The following is a 19,884-nucleotide window of genomic DNA, read 5'->3' on the forward strand; positions in this document are numbered from 1 at the left end:
TTCATCTTAGCGCTTGATGGTTTTTGCGACTGCACTTAAAGAAACTTTCAAAGTTCTTCAAATTTCCCGTATTGACTGACCTTCATGTCTTAAAGTGATGATGGACTGTCAATTCTCTTTGCTTATTTGAGCTGTTCTTGCCATAATATGGACTTGGTCTTTCACCAAATAGGGCCATCTGTATACCCCCCTACCTTGTCACAACACAACTGATTGGCTCAAACGCATTAAGGAAAGAAATTCCACAAATTAACTTTTAAGAAGGCACACCTGTTAATTGAAATTCATTCCAGGTGCCTACCTCAAGAAGCTGGTTGAGAGAATGCCAAGAGTGTGCAAAGCTGTCATCAAAGCAAAGGGTGGCTATTTGAAGAATCTCAAATAGAAAATATATTTTCATTTGATTAACACTTTTTTGGTTACTACATGATTCCATGTGTTATTTCATAGTTTTGATGTCTTCACTATTATTCTACAATGTAGAAAATATTAAGAAAAACCATTGAATGAGTAGGTGTTCGAAAACTTTTGACCGGTAGTGAGTGTTAGATATATATATATATATATATCTATCACACACACATACATACATACATACATACCTACCTACCTACCTACACACACACACATACATACATATACACACACACACAATGCCTTCAGAAAGTATTCAGACCCCTTGTTTTTTCCTAATTTTGCTACGTTACAATTTCCTCATCAATCTACATAATGACAAAGCAAAAACAGGTTTAGACTTTTTTGCGAATGTATTAAAAATAAAAAACAGAAATACCTTATTTACATAAGCATTCAGACCCTTTGCTATGAGACTCAACATTGAGCTCAGGTGCATCCTGTTTCCATTGATCATCCTTGAGATGTTTCTACAACTTGTTTGGAGTCCACCTGTGGGAAATTCAATTGATTGGACATGATTTGGAAAGGCACACACCTGTCTATATAAGGTCCCACAGTTGACAGTGCATGTCAGAGAAAAAACCAAGCCATGAGGTTGAAGGAATTGTCCGTAGAGCGCCGAGACAGGATTGTGTCGAGGCACAGATCTGAGGAAGGGTATTAAAAAAATTCTGCAGCATTGAAGGTCCCCAAGAACAGAGTAGCCTCCATCATTCTTAAATGGAATAAGTTTGGAACCACCAAGACTCTTCCTAGAGCTGGCCGCCCAGCCAAACTGAGCAATTAGGGGAGAAGGGCCTTGGTCAGGGAGGTGACCAAGAACCTGATGGTCACTCTGACAGAGCTCCAGAGTTCCTCTGTAGCAATGGGAGAACCTTCCAGAAGGACAACAATCTCTGCAGCACTCCACCAATCAGGCCTTTATGGTAGAGTGGCCAGATGGAAGCCACTCCTCAGTAAAAGGCACACCTGTTTTTGTTTTGTTTTGTCTTGTCATTATGGGGTATTGTGTGTAGATTGATGAGAAAAAAAATTTTTTATCCAGTTTAAAATAAGTCTGTAACGTAGCAAAATGTGGAAAAATTAAAGGGGTCTGAATACTTTCCGAATGCACTGTATATAAAAAACATTTTGTAAATTTTGCCGACCCAAGTGGGGTCGTGACCCCGACTTTGAATACCACTGCACTATAGGAAGATAAAAATGGGTCCACTTCGCCGGTAATATGGGTCAGATCTTTTGACCTGGTTAGTCTAGAAGCAAGCCGTTTTTGCTGTAATGGTGCAACTATGATGCTAACGAATCTGTACTCGCTAGTTTCTCTAGGGCCCTCGGAAACAACAGTACAACCGATATGTTTACATATCTTGCACTACTCATCTCATATGTATATACTGCATTCTATTCTATTCTACTGTATCTTAGTCCATGCCGCTCTGTCATTGCTTGTCCATATATGTATATATTCTTGAATCCCATTCCTTACTAGTTTTGTGTGTATTGGGTATATGTTGTGAAATTGTTAGATATTACTGCACTGTCGGAGCTAGAATCACAAGCATTTCGCTACACCCGCTATAACATCTGCTAAACACGTATGTGACAAATAACATTTGATTTGATTTACAGTGAAGCCTTATCGTTACAACAATTATAATCTGGGAGATTTTTTTTTATAGTCGCACAGCGCTCCCAAAATAAAAATCCTAGTCGCACAGCAAAATATTTTCGTTGCATATGCGATCAATTTGGTCACACTTTAGAGTCCTGAGTGTGAGTGATGCTGATGTATGAGGTGAGTCGGAGTAGCTCTCTGTCCACTCCAGTCTGAAGACTATCTACTATGCTACACTAGTTGAGAGGATTTGTGGATTCAGACAATGCTGAGAGAGATCCACAGCCTTTCAAACAAGACCGTACGTTAATCCACATTCTCTGGACACTAGCCCAGACAGTGAACTGCACTGGACACTGTGCTGGCTAGCTACCAGGCCTGGGTTCAGATAGTATTGGTTTTCTTTCAAATACTTGGAAGCATTTGATTGAGCCTATTTTGGAGAGTCAGGTGGGTAGCCCGGGCAGGGTTTGCACTTTTCCATTGATTCTATAGTGCCAGGCAAACTCAGTCAAGTGCGGCTGAAGTGTTTGAAAAAAAACAACAACATATATATACACTATTTGAACCCAGGTCTCTTAGCTGCTGAACATCCCAGGCCTGTTACATATACTACAGTGCAGTCTACAGTACAGGAGCTGGCTTCTCTGTCTGGTTGTCATAATCTCGCTCTCTTTTTCCCCTTTCTCTCTCACTCTACATCTGTCGGTCTGGGTCTGGATCATCGTTTCTCTCCTAGCCTCTGTTGTATATTAGATTACTGCATGGGTCTACCTCGCTCTCTAACCTGTCCTTTCACTCTATCCCCTCCATCTTTGTCACAAGTCTATGTCTCTTTCTCTGCATGTCCATTGTTCTCCCCCCCACCCCCGGCTGTCTGGTTCTCTCTGGAAAGGAGAGGCAGGCAAGTCAGTGCTCGGCGCTGCACAAGACTTTAAACAAAGATCTATCACTACCTTTCTCTGATAACCATGGTAACATACTCCATTAGGCTTGTATCTCCATGTTCAGTTCCCTCTTCCACCCCTTGCTCTTTCTTTCTCCCCCCAAGGACCAAATTAAAAACTCTCTCTCACACACACACTCTCTCTCTCTCTCTCGCTCTCTCTCGCTCTCCCTCTCTCTCTCACTTCCCTGTGAAACTGGCTACATCCCAGACACATGAAAAATACATTGAAGTGAAAACAAATAGGAAGTAAATCGCCACTCTCATTCAGTAGCCTAATCAACGTGAGAACAAAGACCCAGGGAGAGGGGAGCACTTTGTGTGCAGAAACAAAAGCCTCCAATCGCCACTGGGGATATATTAATGACAGTGAAAAAACGCATTGAGTCACACTTTTAGTCTGTCTCCCAGGTGCTGTTCTCTGGCTGTGTTTCTATGAGGCTCCCTGAACACTTCCTGCTTATCCTTCATGTGCAACATATTCGTTCACACTGAGACACACACACACACACAATTCAGACTCAATTCAATCAAGTCCACATTGTGTTTCTGCACATGTTTTGCCTAGAATCCCCTAAAAATACATTCTTCCAAAGACTATAAATTGATGCTTCTAGTTCTGAGAATAAGATGTAGTATGTGTGCATTGTAAACAAAGACATTGCATACATACAGTGGGGGGGAAAAGTATTTAGTCAGCCACCAATTGTGCAAGTTCTCCCACTTAAAAAGATGAGAGGCCTGTAATTTTCATCATAGGTACACGTCAACTATGACAGACAAAATGAGGAAAAAAAATCCAGAAAATCACATTGTAGGATTTTTAATGAATTTATTTGCAAATTATGGTGGAAAATAAGTATTTGGTCAATAACAAAGGTTTCTCAATACTTTGTTATATACCCTTTGTTGGCAATGACACAGGTCAAACGTTTTCTGTAAGTCTTCACAAGGTTTTCACACACTGTTGCTGGTATTTTGGCCCATTCCTCCATGCAGATCTCCTCTAGAGCAGTGATGTTTTGGGGCTGTCGCTGGGCAACACGGACTTTCAACTCCCTCCAAAGATTTTCTATGGGGTTGAGATCTGGAGACTGGCTAGGCCACTCCAGGACCTTGAAATGCTTCTTACGAAGCCACTCCTTCGTTGCCCGGGCAGTGTGTTTGGGATCATTGTCATGCTGAAAGACCCAGCCACGTTTCATCTTCAATGCCCTTGCTGATGGAAGGAGGTTTTCACTCAAAATCTCACGATACATGGCCCCATTCATTCTTTCCTTTACACGGATCAGTCGTCCTGGTCCCTTTGCAGAAAAACAGCCCCAAAGCATGATGTTTCCACCCCCATGCTTCACAGTAGGTATGGTGTTCTTTGGATGCAACTCAGCATTCTTTGTCCTCCAAACACGACGAGTTGAGTTTTTACCAAAAAGTTATATTTTGGTTTCATCTGACCATATGACATTCTCCCAATCCTCTTCTGGATCATCCAAATGCACTCTAGCAAACTTCAGACGGGCCTGGACATGTACTGGCTTAAGCAAGGGGACACGTCTGGCACTGCAGGATTTGAGTCCCTGGCGGCGTAGTGTGTTACTGATGGTAGGCTTTGTTACTTTGGTCCCAGCTCTCTGCAGGTCATTCACTAGGTCCCCCCGTGTGGTTCTGGGATTTTTGCTCACCGTTCTTGTGGTCATTTTGACCCCACGGGGTGAGATCTTGCGTGGAGCCCCAGATCGATGGAGATTATCAGTGGTCTTGTATGTCTTCCATTTCCTAATAATTGCTCCCACAGTTGATTTCTTCAAACCAAACTGCTTACCTATTGTAGATTCAGTCTTCCCAGCCTGGTGCAGGTCTACAATTTTGTTTCTGGTGTCCTTTGACAGCTCTTTGGTCTTGGCCATAGTGGAGTTTGGAGTGTGACTGTTTGAGGTTGTGGACAGGTGTCTTTTATACTGATAACAAGTTCAAACAGGTGCCATTAATACAGGTACCGAGTGGAGGACAGAGGAGCCTCTTAAAGAAGAAGTTACAGGTCTGTGAGAGCCAGAAATCTTGCTTGTTTGTAGGTGACCAAATACTTATTTTCCACCATCATTTGCAAATAAATTCATTAAAAATCCTACAATGTGATTTTCTGGATTTTTTTTCTCATTTTGTCTGTCATAGTTGACGTGTACCTATGATGAAAATTACAGGCCTCTCTCATCTTTTTATGTTGGAGAACTTGCACAATTGGTGGCTGACTAAATACTTTTTTTCCCCACTGTAAACATTGCCATGTCGGGGTTGGATTGCCAGGTCTTATTATCTTGTTGCTATGGGGTTTCCTGTACCCTTCTCGCCCATCTCTTCTTTAAATTACACACACTTACTAAGTAAGCATTTGTATACTGTAGTGATGTTATAACATAGTGGGGAGGGGGAGAGCAAGAGAGGGAAAGAGAGGGGAGGGGGAGAAAGATGGAGAGCGCCTCTACCATATTCGTGCCAATACCTCCCGTCTCGCTGAAACAAAGCCTCCGAAAAAAAAGACAAATCTATTACAGGTTCAAGCATTGAAAAATTAATCGCATTAAATCTGATTTAGTTGAACGATTTCCTGAGGACAGTGTGCTGTTTGATCAGAGGAAAGTCTGATTCAGGTGGGCTCCCTGTTTGATGTAATATGTGTGCATTGTAAACAAAGACATTGCATACATAAACATTGCCATGTCGGGGTTGGATTGCCAGGTCTTATTCTCTTGTTGCTATGGGGTTTCCTGTACCCTTCTCGCCCATCTCTTCTTTAAATTACACACACTTACTAAGTAAGCATTTGTATACTGTAGTGATGTTATAACATAGTGGGGAGGGGGAGAGAGGAAAAGAGGAAGCATGATTTGGGGGTTTTCGGTTACTGGCCCAATGCTCTAACCGCTACGCTGCCTGCTGCCCCTGGCTTGGAGACAGTTGAAGGGAGTGGCTGGAGAGTTCTATGAAGACTGATGGAAACCTGATCCAAACATCAACAATGTCTGCCAACCCTTGGGAGGCTATAGGACAGGGGTAATCAACTAGATTCAGCCGTGGGACGATTTTTTCTTGAGCGGATGGTCAGGGGGCCGGAACATAATTACAAATTATTTGTAGACTGCAAATTGATCACAAGAAACCCAAACAGATATAATAGTTGACTAAAACATTATCATTTCAAATCTTGCTTACATTTGTATACAATCACGTGTCTCTATTATGCGTGAGAATACATGGGAACAGATTCCCAAAATTAAAATCACTTGGACCTGATTTCCGGGTGTTTTTACAGTCTTTTATGTCCAACAATAAAAATAAAATGTAAAAACCACCCGCGGGCAAAATCGGACAGCGGGCGAACAGTTGGGGAACCCTGCTATAGGGGTTGTTTCTGGACAGGGTCCATGTGGAGGAAGAACAAGCTCAGGTAATAAAGCATGATGTACTACAGTACCCATAATGCTCTGTAACCATATCCGTTTTTATCCACCTAAAGACGTTCCTAAGCTAACACTATGGCAGGAGTAGGCAACTAGATTCAGCCGCGAGCCAATTTTTGGTCGGAGCGGATGGTCGGGGGGCCAGAACATAATTTAAGAATTTGTAATCTGCAAAATTGGCCACAACTAAGCCCAAAAAGATATTGCATTTGAAAATAACTATACATTTCATACCTTGAACACATTGAGACATATGAGAGCTGTACTGTGTTTTGAATTGGAAGACATTTTAGAAATACCCATTCTTGCATTGAAAACCACATAACAGGGGAAAAGGGACAAGAGCCTCTACAACAATACAATAGAAAAAGGTACTTACTCTTCCTAGCAGTAGCCATGCCAGGGTTGGTCCAACACAGACACACACAGAACCCACCCGTCACAGCCTGGTCATCTCTATGGCCCAGCCTCAAAACGACCCTGAGAGAGACACGAGAGAGAGGGAGAGAAACGAAAGAGAGAGCGAGAGAGGGGATAAAGAAGAGGTTTCAATGATAAAGGATTAACAAAATGAGGGAGGGCAATGAAGAAAGAGCTTAAGAAGCTAAAGAAAGGAGAAAGTGACATAACCGTAATGAAATCAGGAAATAAATACTTCTGAAAGACAAGCTGGTATTTGTCTTTAATAAATCCTAGCCCCAGGTTACTAACTCTGTTCAAACGACGGCACCCAGCTGTGTGCCAGGCTCTATCGCCAAGGGAGAGCGGAGGCTCCCGACTGACTTAAAATAAAGAAAAACAACAAACAAACATTCAAAGAGGATTAAATTAAAACCAAGGAGTGTCAGATGTTTATTTTAACATTTCAGGGACCTCACAGGTTTCTGTAAAAGAAAGGACGAAATATAACCCTAACAAAAATCAAGAAGGGAGGCGTCTTAAAAGGTTGTTGAAAGATGCAGCACTCCTAGTGATTCCAATGACGTCAGGTGAGGGTCATAGGGCGATGTTGAAATACTACGAAAAATGACAAGTTCCTCTGACTGTAACTGTGAAACCACTGGCCTGAAAATAATGGATAGGTGACCACTGACAAGTGGCAAATTGGGTGTTTCACCATATTGCTTTTGCCTGTTCAGTCCTTTCAGATCAGTCAGTAGCTAAAGAGACAGACCATTGGATTGTCCCTTGGACGTAGCCACAATTGGAAGAGAACCAAAATATGTGCTTATTTACAATTCACCTTTTTAATAAATACAGTGACGGGGCCTCCCGAGTGGCGCAGCGGTCTAAGGCTAGAGGCGTCACTACAGACACGGGTTCGATCTCAGGCTGTATCACAACCAGTCCCATAGGGCGGCGCACAATTGGCCCAGCGTCGTCCGGGTTAGGGGAGGGTTTGGCCGGGGGGGCTTTAATTGGCTCATCGCGCTCTAGCAACTCCTTGTGGCGGGCCAGGCGCCTACAGGCTGACCTTGGTCGTCAGGTGAACAGTGTTTCCTCCGAAACATTGGTGCGGTTGGCTTCCGGGTTAAGCGGGCTGGTGTTAAGAAGCGCGGTTTTGCGGGTCATGTTTCGGAGGATGCATGACTCGACCTTCGCCTTCCGAGCCCGTTGGGGAGTTGCAGCGATGAGACAAGATCAAAATTGCGGAGAAAAAAGGGGGTAAAAAATAAATACAAAAATTATAATTATATATTTCTTTTTAATACAATGCCTTCGGAAAGTATTCAGACCCCTTGACTTTTTCCACATTTTGTTAGGTTCTAAAATTACAGTTTTTTACCCCTCATCATTCTACATTTGACATTTTTGTCATTTTAGCAGACGCTCTTATCCAGAGCGACTTACAGTTAGTGAGTGCATACATTTTCATACTACACACAATACCCCAAAATGACAAAGCAAAAACATGTTTTTAGAAATGTTTGCTAATTGATTAAACATAAAAAAACGTAAATATCACATTTACATAATTATTCAGACCCTTTACTCAGTACTTTGTTGAAGCACCTTTGGCAGCGATTACAGCCTCGAGTCTTCTTGGGTATGACATTACAAACTTGGCACATCTGTATTTGGAGAGTTTCTCCCATTCTTCTGTGCAGATCCTCTCAAGCTCGGTCAGGTTGGATGGGGAGTGTTGCTGCACAGCTATTTTCAGGTCTCTCCGGAGATGTTCGATCGGGTTCAAGTCCGAGCTCTGGCTGGGCCACTCATGGACATTCAGAGACTTGTCCCGAAGCCAATTCTGCGTTGTTTTGGCTGTGTGCTTAGGGTCGTTGTCCTGTTGGAAGGTGAACTTTCCCCCCAGTCTGAGGTCCTGAGCACTCTGGAGCAGGTTTTCATCAAGGATCTCTCTGTACTTTGCTCCGTTCATCTTTCCCTTGATCCTGACTAGACTCCCAGTCCCTGCCGCTAAAATACATCCCCACAGCATGATTTCTCTGACATGCACTGTCAACTGTGGGACCTTATATAGACAGGTGTGTGCCTTTCCAAATCATGTCCAATAAATTGAATTTACCACAGATGGACTCCAAACAACTTTTAGAAACATTTCAAGGATGATCAATGGAAACAGGATGCACCTGAGCTCAATTTCGAGTCTCATAGCAAAGGTTATGAATACTTACGTGAATAAGGTATCTGTTTTTTTTTTTTTATACATTAGCAAAATGTTCTAAATACCTGTTTTCGCTTTGTCATTATGGGGTATGTGTGTAGATTACTGAAGACATTTTTTTTTGTTTTAATCCATTTTAGAATAAGGCTGTAATGTAACAAAATGTGGAAAAGGTCAAGGGGTCTGAATACTTTCCAAAGGCACTCTAAATAAACATTGAATAATGGACCATGTAAGTGATCTACTACAGCGAACATTTTGTATGCTATAGACAGGCTTTTACTATGTATTGTAGTCAAGTTCTTAGTTATTTTTACCACGGCAACAGAGGCCTGATACGTTCCAAGTGGACTTCCGCTCCCTGACACATTTAACCATTTGTAACAGTGAGTCAGGAGTCAGGGACCCCAGAACCGCTTTAGGTTTGAACCCAGTTGTCTTTAGGTTCAAAAAGCCTGGGAAAGAAACGATTAAACCCACCCTCCTTTTTCTACTGCAAAAGAAGGAAGAAGCATCCTAGAGGGAGGTTATTAAAAATATGGCATGTCCATTAACAATAATGCTGGCACACATAGATTGCCTTGTTTCTTAACTCATGCCTGATTTGCAATATAGGGTCGAGCCAAGCTATACTGGGCTAGCCTGGTTATGCATCCACCAAAGCTGCTGGAACCATGCATTGTAAAAGGAAAACATCAGAGCCAGCATGGTGCTGTTCAGGTCGGCCCTAAAGTGCGAATTAGACAAGGCTGTCTAGGCTATAACCTAACTCAGTGTGATTGGTCGGTTGGTAGGCCTACTCATCTGAGCATCAAATCAGGTCACTGACTGTCACAATAAAAAAAGTAATATGAAAGGCTACTCAGGGGACTAGGACACAGGTTCTTCTTTCAGACCCAGAAGGTTCTATCAGTCACAAACGTTTGTGACCGCCCTGAAACCACAGGGTGTTTAGAGGGAGGGATGGGATGAGATCTAGTGCCAAGATCATGAAACAGTTGAGAGAAAGAAAATAAAACAAAACATGGAACCCTCTGGGTATGAAATTGGGACCCGCAGCCCCCAACCACAGGTGTGTTCAGGGCTGTGAGATTATCATCTTCTAAAACGCCAACTGCCAAGATGAAATAATACTACAGATGAGAGAGAAACGCTTTAGAAACTAAACTGCAATAACATGTTATATTTACATCTTTGTCTTCAAATACTTGATTTATGCATCCAATTTAAAACATTCCTTTTGAAACCCTCGCCATCGTTCAGTGCAAGCAGAGATTTGCCTTCCCTGCGGCAGGAGACATTCATATTTTAATAAATTAACTATATGCAATGTGGTTAGCCTACAACATCCACACTTTAATGTAGTTTTCACCAGTAACCTAATTTGTAGCCTATTAATATAGGCTAGATTAGGGGTAGGCAACCCTGGTCCTGGGTTGCCGCAGGCACTTTATGTTTTGATTTAACAGACCTGGAAGTCCAGGTGTGTTGAATTTAGGCAATCACTGAACTGATCAATTAGCTCAGTTGGCCAGCTGTGGTGCCTAGTTGGAACAAAATCTAATTCAAATCAAATGTTATCTGTCACGTTTTGTAAACAACAGGTGTAGACTAACAGTGAAATGCTTACTTACGGGCTCTTCCCAACAATGCAGAGAAAATAAATAGAAAAATAATAACATGAGGAATAAATACACAATGAGTAACGATAACTTGGCTATATACACGGGGAACCAGTACCAAGTCGATATGCAGGGGTATGATGTAATTGAGATGGATACACTACCAGTCAAAAGTTTGGATACACCTACTCATTCAAGGGTTTTTCTTTCTTTTTACATTGTAGAATAATAGTGAAGACATCAAAACTATCATGTAGTAACCAAAAAATGTTTTTAAACAATCTAAATATATGTTATAATTGAGATTCTTCAAATAGCCACCCTTTGCTTTGATGACAGCTTTGCACACTCTTGGTATTCTCTCAACCAGCTTCATGAGGTAGTCACCTGGAATGTATTTCAATTACAGGTGTGCCTTCTTAAAAGTTAATTAGTGGAATTTCTTTCCTTCTTAATGCGTTTGAGCCAATCAGTTGTGCTGTGACAAGGTAGGGGGGTATACAGAAGATAGCCCTATTTGGTAAAAGACCAAGTCCATATTATGGCAAGAACAGCTCAAATAAGCAAAGAGAAATGACAGTCCATCATTACTTTAAGACATGAAGGTCAGTCAATACTGAACATTTCAAGAACTTTGAAAGTTTCTTCAAGTGCAGTCGCAAAAACCATCAAGCGCTAAGATGAAACTGGCTCTCATGAGAACCGCCACAGGAATGGAAGACCCATAGTTACCTCTGCTGCAGAGGATAAGTTCATTAGAGTTACCAGCCTCATCTCACAGACACATCTCAACATCAACTGTTCAGAGGGGACTGTGTGATTCAGGCCTTCATGGTCAAATTGCTGCAAAGAAACCACTACTAAAGTACACCAATAAGAAGAAGAGACCTGCTTGGGCCAAGAAACATGTGTAATGGCCATTAGACCGGTAGAAATGTGTCCTTTGGTCTGGAGTCCAAATTTTGACATTTTTGGTTCCAACCGCCGTGTCTTTGTGAGACGCGGTGTGGGTGAACGGATGATCTCTGCATGTGTAGTTCCCACCGTAAAGCATGGAGGAGGTGTTGTTATGGTGTGGGGGTTTCTTTGCTGGTACACTGTGTGATTCATTTAGAATTCAAGGCACACTTAACCAGCATGGCTACCACAGCATTCTACAGCAATACGCCATCCCATCTGGTTTGGCCTTAGTGGGACTGTCATTTGTTTTTCAACAGGACAATGACCCAACACACCTCCAGGCTGTGTAAGGGCTATTTTACCATGAAGGAGAGTGATGGAGTGCTGCATCTGATGACCTGGCCTCCACAATCCCCCGACCTCAACCCAATTAAGATGGTTTGGGATGAGTTGGACCGCAGAGTGAAGAAAAAGCAGCCAACAAGTGCTCAGCATATGTGGGAACTCCTTCAAGAAAGTTGGAAAAGCATTCCAGGTGAAGCTGTTTGAGAGAATGCCAAGAGTGTGCAAAGCTGTCATCAAGGCAAAGGGTGGCTATTTGAAGAATCTCAAATAACATATTTTGATTTGTTTAACACTTTTTTGGTTACTACATGATTCCATATGTGTTATTTCATAGTTTTGATGTCTTCACTATTATTCTACAATGTAAACTTCTTCGCATAGAGTTGATCAGGCTGTTGACTGTGGAATGTTGTCCCACTCCTCTTCAATGGCTGTGTGAAGTTGCTGGATATTGGTGGGAACTGGCTCACGCTGTCGTACACGTTGATCCAGAGCATCCCAAACACGCTCAATGGGTGACATGTCTGTTGAGTATGCAGGCCATGGATGAACTGGGACATTTTCAGCTTCCAGGAATTGTGTACAGATCCTTGTGACATGGGGCCGTGCATTATCATGCTGAAATATGAGGTGATGGCGGCGGGTGAATGGCACGACAATGGCCCTCAGGATCTCATCTCGGTAGCTCTGTGCATTCAAATTGCCATCGCTAAAATGCAATTGTGTTCGTTGTTCATAGCTTATGCCTGCCCATACCCTAACCCCACCATGGAGCACTCTGTTCACAACGTTGACATCAGCTAACCGCTCGCCCACATGCTGTCTGCCATCTGCCCGGTACAGTTGAAACCGGGATTCATCCGTGAAGAGTACACTTCTCCAGCGTGCCAGTGGCCATCGAAGGTGAGCATTTGCCCACTGAAGTCGGTTATGATGCCGAACCGCAGTACTGTAGGCAGTCTCATCATCGTCGTTGGTAATCAGGCCTACTACTGATCGTCATCTGCAAACTTGATGATTGAGTTGGAGGCGTGCGTGGCCACGCAGTCATGGGTGAACAGAGAGTACAGGAGGGAAGGCGGTTGTGTGGTTGCCTACCGTCACTACCTGGGGGCGGCCCGTCAGGAAGTCCAGGATCTAGTTGCTGAGGGAGATGTTCAGTTCCAGGCTCCTTAGCTTAGTGATGAGCTTGGAGGGCACCATGGTGTTGAACACTGAGCTGTAGTCAATGAACAGCATTCTCACATAGGTGTTCCATTTGTCCAGGTGGGAAAGGGCAGTGTGTCATCTATGATCTTTTGGGGCGGTATGTGAATTGTAGTGGGTCCAGAGTGTCTGGGATAATAGTGTTGATGTGAGCCATGACCAGCCTTTCAAAGCATTTCATGGCTACAGATGTGAGTGCTATGGGGCGATAGTCATTTAGACAAGGTTACCTTGGCATTCTTGGGCACAGGGACTATGGTGGTCTGCTTGAAACATGTAGGTATTAGAGACTGGGTCAGGGAGAGGTTGAAAATGTCAGTGAAGACACTTTCCAGCTGGTCAGCGCATACTCTGAGTACGCATCCTGGTAATGCGTCTGGCCCTGCGGCCTTGCGAATATTTACCTGTTTAGAGGTCTTACTGACATCGGCAACGGATAGAGTGATCACACAGTCGTCCGGAACAGCTGGTGCTCTCATCCATGGTTCAGTGTTGCTAGCATAGAAGGTATTTAGCTTGTTTGATAGGCTTGCGTCACTGGACAGCTCGCGTCTGGGTTTCCCTTTGTAATCCATGATAGTTTGCAAGCCCTGCCACGTTCGACGAGCGTCAGAGCCAGTGTAGTAGGATTCGATCTTGGTCCTGTATTGACGCTTTGCTGTTTGATGGTTCGTCCGAGGGTGTAGCAGGATTTCTTATATGCGTCCGGATTAGTACCTGCGGCACTCCTGGAACAGGGATGCCTACCCCTGGGCTAAGTTGATGTAAAGGTTTTGAGGAAAAAAACTCAACACTTAGATATGGTAGCATATACATTTATGTAAAAATGTGAATGCCTTGTAGTTGTAGTGCATCCTATAAACTACTAATACAGTATTCTATTCAAACCAATATCATAATGAGAGAGATTACAGTGCAAGCTGCACTCAATGTCACATTTTGCAGTGGACATAGCATGACACCAAGAGTGCCATATGCCAACCGAGACAGTTTACTGTAGACCCCGCTAGGTTCACATTTTGGTTCATGCTCTAGTACTACACAGCTGATTCAAATAACCAACTCATCATCAAGTTGATTATTTGAATCGGCTGTGTAGTGCTAAGGCAAACCCCAGAACCGAGTTTGGGAAATCCTGCGCTGGGCTCCAGTAAGCTGTCTCGGTTGGGGGCAGGAACAAATCACTTATGCTATAAGTGACTCTACTGTGGATTCTATAAAGACTTTCTCTCACTAGCTCAGTCTACTAGTTAACTGATCCATTTGGTAGATTTACGTTGCTAAGTTAATGTAAATGTAGTTAAGTGCAACAGTAAAAACCTCGCATTTCTGCACAAAGTTTAGCCTATAGTCTGATATTTTGAGAATGTGCGACTACGTCATGTAACGACTTTGAACCTGCTTGTCTCGACACTTGCTGCCTCGTTGCCCTCGCAGTATAATAATACAAAGTTACAACTGTGCTTAACGCACTGGCAACTGTAGCAAATAGCGTGGAAATATTGCTCACCAAGAACTCACCTTTCTTGCAATTGAGGCTAAATGCACACGCTGCAGCCAGGTAGTGTCCTATTGTCGGTTGTATCCAAGTCACTGATAGGCAAAGGAATATAGGACCTCAGAAAATGAATAAACAGCAGGATGAACGCCCACCGTTCCCCCTTGGTCACCACTAGTTACCACAGTCACAAAGTCCTTACTCGCCTATTTCTACAATTAATCTTCTTAAAATCTGATTTTGAATATAACCTTAACCCTAACCTTAATCACACTGTTAATTGTATGTCTAACCTTAAATTAAGACCAAAAAGCTAATTTTTGTAACCAATTTTGAGTTTGTGGCTGTGGAATCTGACTTTGTGGCTGGGTTATTTAGTGGAAACCACTCCCCCTTTCGTTGGATTAATTTCTACAGCCAACTTCCCCCTTGGTCACGTGATTTACTATCCAATTTTGGAGATCTAAATTACAGCGTTTGGCAATGTTGTTTATATTCGTGTAAACGATCAAATGTTTAACTCACATAAGGCATGTCTACATTAAGAACTGTCACAGACGCCTGGGTCGATAACTGAGTACGTTTCAGGGGGTTTTCTCCTTCCACTCACCACTAGGCTACATTCATGTTATGATGTCGCCACTTTGTGGCCACTTCACGTGTAGCTGAAGTGAGGATGAGATTCAGCTACTCTTGGAGGACAGCGGACGTTAATTATTATTATTATTATTATTATTTATTTATGTATTTATTTTTAACAACGCGTCTCTGCTCTTGGCCTTCATCAGATTTCACAAATAGAAAAAACGTTGCGCTTTTATACATTTCCAAATGACATCCTATGGGCTCAGGGACCAATCACAATGAATAGCCTACAAAACAAAACATGATCAGTTGCAGAAATCTGACCAATTGTATTTGACATCGGCTGATCAGATTGTGATTACATGCAGTGTTGAGTAATGGGATATGTAAACACAGCCTGTAGCTGCACTTACCTGACAGCCAGGTGTCATTTGGCTAAATAAATGTAACCAGTTATGAGACAAAAAAAATGACAGAACTTTCAATCATCATGAGAGAAAGCGCATTTCATTTCAAGTAATAATATGCTACATTCTCGTCGAAAAAGGACAACTGAAATGTTAAATGGGATAGGTTAAATAATAGTTTAATTGAGGATATTTACATGTGATAAACAGAACTTAATAGCCTAATCAATATGCTACAATTCCCCACAAACTCATCTTGTAATGGCTTTATTTATGCTAATTACAGTAATACAAGTGGTTAATTTATACAATAGAAACTGTGTAAATGCACTATTAGTGTAAAGTACTTAAGTACAACTACTTTCAAGTTCTACCTAAGTAGTTTTTTGGGGTATCTGTGCTTAACTTTACTATTTATATTTTTCACAACTTTTAATATTACTTCACTACATTCCTAAAGAAAATATTTTACTTTTTACGCCATACATTTTCCGTGACACCCAAAAGTAGGCTACTCATTACATTTTGAATGCTTAGCAGGACATGAAAATGGTCCAATTCACGCATTTATGAAGATAACATCCCTGGTCATCCCTACTGCCTCTGATCTGGCGGACTCACTAAACACAAATGCTTAGTTTGTCTGATTGTTGGAATGTGCCATCCGTAAAAAAAATTAAAAAAAATACTATTGGGCAGTCTTGTTTGCTTTATATAAGGATTTTGAAATTATATATATTTTTGACACTTAAGTATATTTTAGCAATGACATTTACTTTTGATACTTAAGTATATTTAAAACCAAATACTTTTAGACTTTTAATCAAGTATTATTTGACTGGGTGACTTTCACTTTTACTTGAGTCATTTTCTATTAAGGTATCTCTACTTTTACTCAAGTATAACGATTGGGTACTTTTTCCACCATTGATTATGATAGAAGAGCTTCGCCACACAACACCGATACCCTGCAGAGGGCACTCAAAGACTAGCTCAAGCCTATACCTGTATGGCCTACTCCTGGCCTACTCCTTTACTAACGTATAACATATAAGTTACAACTGAGTTAATAACAGCAATTATAGGCTAAATTATTCTATTCTATGACAAATATAAAAAAGCAATGTCTTGTTTCACATCCAGTTTATCACCAGGAAATAATCAACTGTGTCCACTTCAGCATTAGATCATTCTGAAGCTGTTGAGTTGAACAATTAAACACATTTTTCCCGAAAAGCTTGATCAGTTTTGCAACTGTGAATGTCATGGCATCTTTTTAAATGATTTAGGCCTTCATGGCATGAGATGCTTTTTGACCATGAATTTGAGTAGCCTAGACTGAATATGATTAGGCCTTATTGTAATAATTTTTAAATTTTGGAAATTGCTGTGATAAACTAGCCTATAAGGAAGGCGAAAGGTGGAAAAATGTTATAGGTCAACATTACCCGGATACAAGCAGATTTCTTTATTAGCAGAGGCTAAATTCTTCGATCACTCATGGTACACGAACGGCAGGAGAAGGTGTAGGCTATGCAACCCGGCATCCGAGCTGAATTTCTTTGATTCGTTTGGTAAAATTCAGTCACCATTGCGTTAATTAATGGTAGCCTAATTGGTGTTTATTTGGGCATAATAACCACGCTACTTCCGTTCGTATTGAAAAAAAATTATAATTCGGTTCTTCGATTAAATCCACCACGAGGCGCGTTGGGAGGAGAGCGGCATTGTTGAAGAGTAGGCCTCATATCCATTGTGACGTCACGAGAGGCTACACAGCTTTCAGCGGGATTGCTCAAGTAGTGCAAGGAGACAAGGTTCAACCAAAACAAGGATTTTATTAAAGGTCTTGGGAAATTAACGAAAATATAACAAAATTCTGTTCTCTTGTGGCTCTTTAAGGGTTAACAGTTCAGGGATGTCTCTTCCACATCCAAAATCATAATTCTCACTCGCTCAGATAACTTTTCCCCAGCCTTACTGTAGTCCACGTTGCAGCTAGTGGCCAACCCAGCAAAAAGTCCTTCCAAATGTCTCTCACGTATTTCCACAGGTGCATATATCCAAAGGTGAGTATTTCCCAAAGGTAAGTATCTCCAAATCCTTATATTCCTCATGGAAGTGGACGTGCAGCACTCTTGTCCTCCAGAGAGCCCAGGTTGGAGACTGTGTCTCTTCCCTTCCCAAACCTTCAGCTCATCAGCTCCTCATTTGTTTCAGCTGCGTGGGAAGATTGGCCATAGAGGGGTGGAGTTCCCGACCATACCAGCAGATGGAGCCATAGCTGTCTGGGTTTGCAGCCACCTCAGGGGGATGTAACGTCCCTCCAGGACACAGCCTCTCGTGACATCACACATCCCCCTCCTCGGGACCGACGTCCTCGTCGGGTAAAGGCAGCGAAGAAGGCATCACGCCGGGAGAGGGCGTCTGCATTGCCGTGGTGCTTGCCAGACTGCTCTCTCTTCAACTCCTCCAACTCTAGGACCAGGGACTCAGCCTCCTGTTGTCTCTCCTTGAGTTTCTTACTGAACGCATCAGCCTTGGTTTTAGCAGAGTTTAGCTTCTGTTGAGCAGCTTTCAGTTCCTTCTCTCTCTCTGCCTCCGCATTCTTCATCTTGTTCTCCAACACCTTGTACTTCTCCTCTGCCTTCTTCTGGACCTCCTTACTCCTGCGCAGGGTCTCCTCACACTCCTCGATGGTCCTGCGCAGCCTCTCCAGCTCCTCCTGTTGCTTAGGGAAGGAGCTCTGTTGGAGTTTAGCCTGGAGGATATCTAACTCTTCTGTCTTCATGTCTAACTGTTGCTTTAACAAACGATACCTCTCAGCGGTCCCCTTCAGACCAGACAGTTCTTTGTCCAGATTCTGTAGCTCCGTCTCTGTGTCGGTCTGGGCACCTGCCATCCCTATCAGAGCCCGGGCGGGAGTGAGTAACTCGGAGGATTGCACCGGAGCCTTCCCAGGATGAGTCTTGCCTCTCCGTTTCCGAGGTACTCGGGTTATCCTCTCCTGAGACTCTCTCCAGAGTGGGTAAAGGCTGGGCAGTCTCGTCCAATTAGGACAGGGACGGGGAGGGGAATCAACCACCCCCGCCGTCGTGTGTATGGTTCCCCGTGTGCTGGTCATTGTAAGTTCAGTAATGGGGTATTCTCTGGTGTCCCCATGGACACAGGAAACTGGGAGGACTTTCCCCGGGGTCAGACACATTGGGCCCACCAAATCCTTACGCACCAGGGTGGCCCGGCTACCAGAATCCAGTAAGGCCTCCACATCATGGTGATTCACAGTTACCGGGCAGGTGGGGGGTCGATCTGGGCCGCCATCTACGACTCCCAAGAGCGAGGCAAAACGGTGTGTGGGTGCTGAGCTGGAGGACTCCGCAGTGGGCATAGGTTCATCGGCTGGTTTCCCACACTGCCAGGAGATATGTCCCATCTCCCCACACCGGTAACACTGTCGAGTCTCCCCCTCCTGGTGTACTCTTCTTGGACCCGCCGGGTTTCTGGCTCCCCCTGGAGCCGGGATAAGTCCTGACGTGGCTGGGTTCGAGACCTTGGGGTCCTTGGGACGGGTTCTTCCCATTTGTGGTGGGGCCGCACTCCTGGGGTCTTTTCGGGAAGCATTCAGCATCTCCGCTGTGGCCTGGTACTTTTCCACAGCTTCCACGGTCAGATCAGCCGTGGTCAAGGCCTGTTGACTGATGACCCGTTTTGCCTCATAAGGCAGGGCGCGTAGGTAACGATCCACCACAACGGCCTCCACCACCGCCGCTGCTGTATTCCTCTGCGGATCCAGCCATTTCCTTGCGATTCGGACAAGTTCATGCATCTGCGCCCGAGGAGGTTGGTCTGGTTGGAAGGTCCAGCCGTGAAAGCGCTGGGCCATACCAAACTTTGTGAGTCCATATCTGCTGAGGATCTCAGACTTCAGGGCATCATAGTCAGTAACCTGGTCAGGGCCCAGGTCCCGGACAGCATTCAGCGATTCCCCGGTTAGAAAGGGGGCTAACAGACCAACCCACTGTTGCTTGGGCCAGGCTTCCCTAGTGGCCGTGGCCTCAAATGCATGCAGGTATGCCTCACTGTCATCGGTAGCTCCCATCTTAGATATAAAGTCACTTGCCTTTATTGGGCGGGTATTTTGGACAACCCTCTGTCTCTGCAACTGCAATTCCTCTGCCTTCAGAAGGTTGGCTTTCTTTTGCTCCTCCAAGAGAGCCACGTTTGCTTGCATCTGGGCTTGCTGGCCAGCAACAAGGGCT

General features: G+C 43.4%; 1 protein-coding gene across 2 annotated transcripts in view; it reads right to left on the reverse strand.

Annotated features, from left to right (window-relative positions):
• LOC123482917 (UPF0687 protein C20orf27 homolog) overlaps positions 1–14,799 on the reverse strand; it is a 30,716-nt gene extending 15,917 nt beyond the window's left edge. The window contains exons 1-2 of one of the 2 annotated variants that reach the window (XM_045212148.1): positions 14,646–14,799; positions 6,816–6,916 (exon numbers count right to left, since the gene is read on the reverse strand). In XM_045212148.1, coding sequence (XP_045068083.1) covers positions 6,816–6,834 — 19 coding nt within the window. In that variant the 5' untranslated portion in view covers positions 6,835–6,916; positions 14,646–14,799. The remainder of the gene's footprint in view (positions 1–6,815; positions 6,917–14,645) is intronic. The other variant, XM_045212147.1, reaches the window with a different exon arrangement.
• Between the last annotated feature and the right edge of the window lie 5,085 nt (positions 14,800–19,884).

Source organism: Coregonus clupeaformis, unplaced genomic scaffold, assembly GCF_020615455.1.
Source record: "Coregonus clupeaformis isolate EN_2021a unplaced genomic scaffold, ASM2061545v1 scaf0001, whole genome shotgun sequence".
In the NCBI taxonomy this organism is placed as follows: Eukaryota; Metazoa; Chordata; class Actinopteri; order Salmoniformes; family Salmonidae; genus Coregonus; species Coregonus clupeaformis.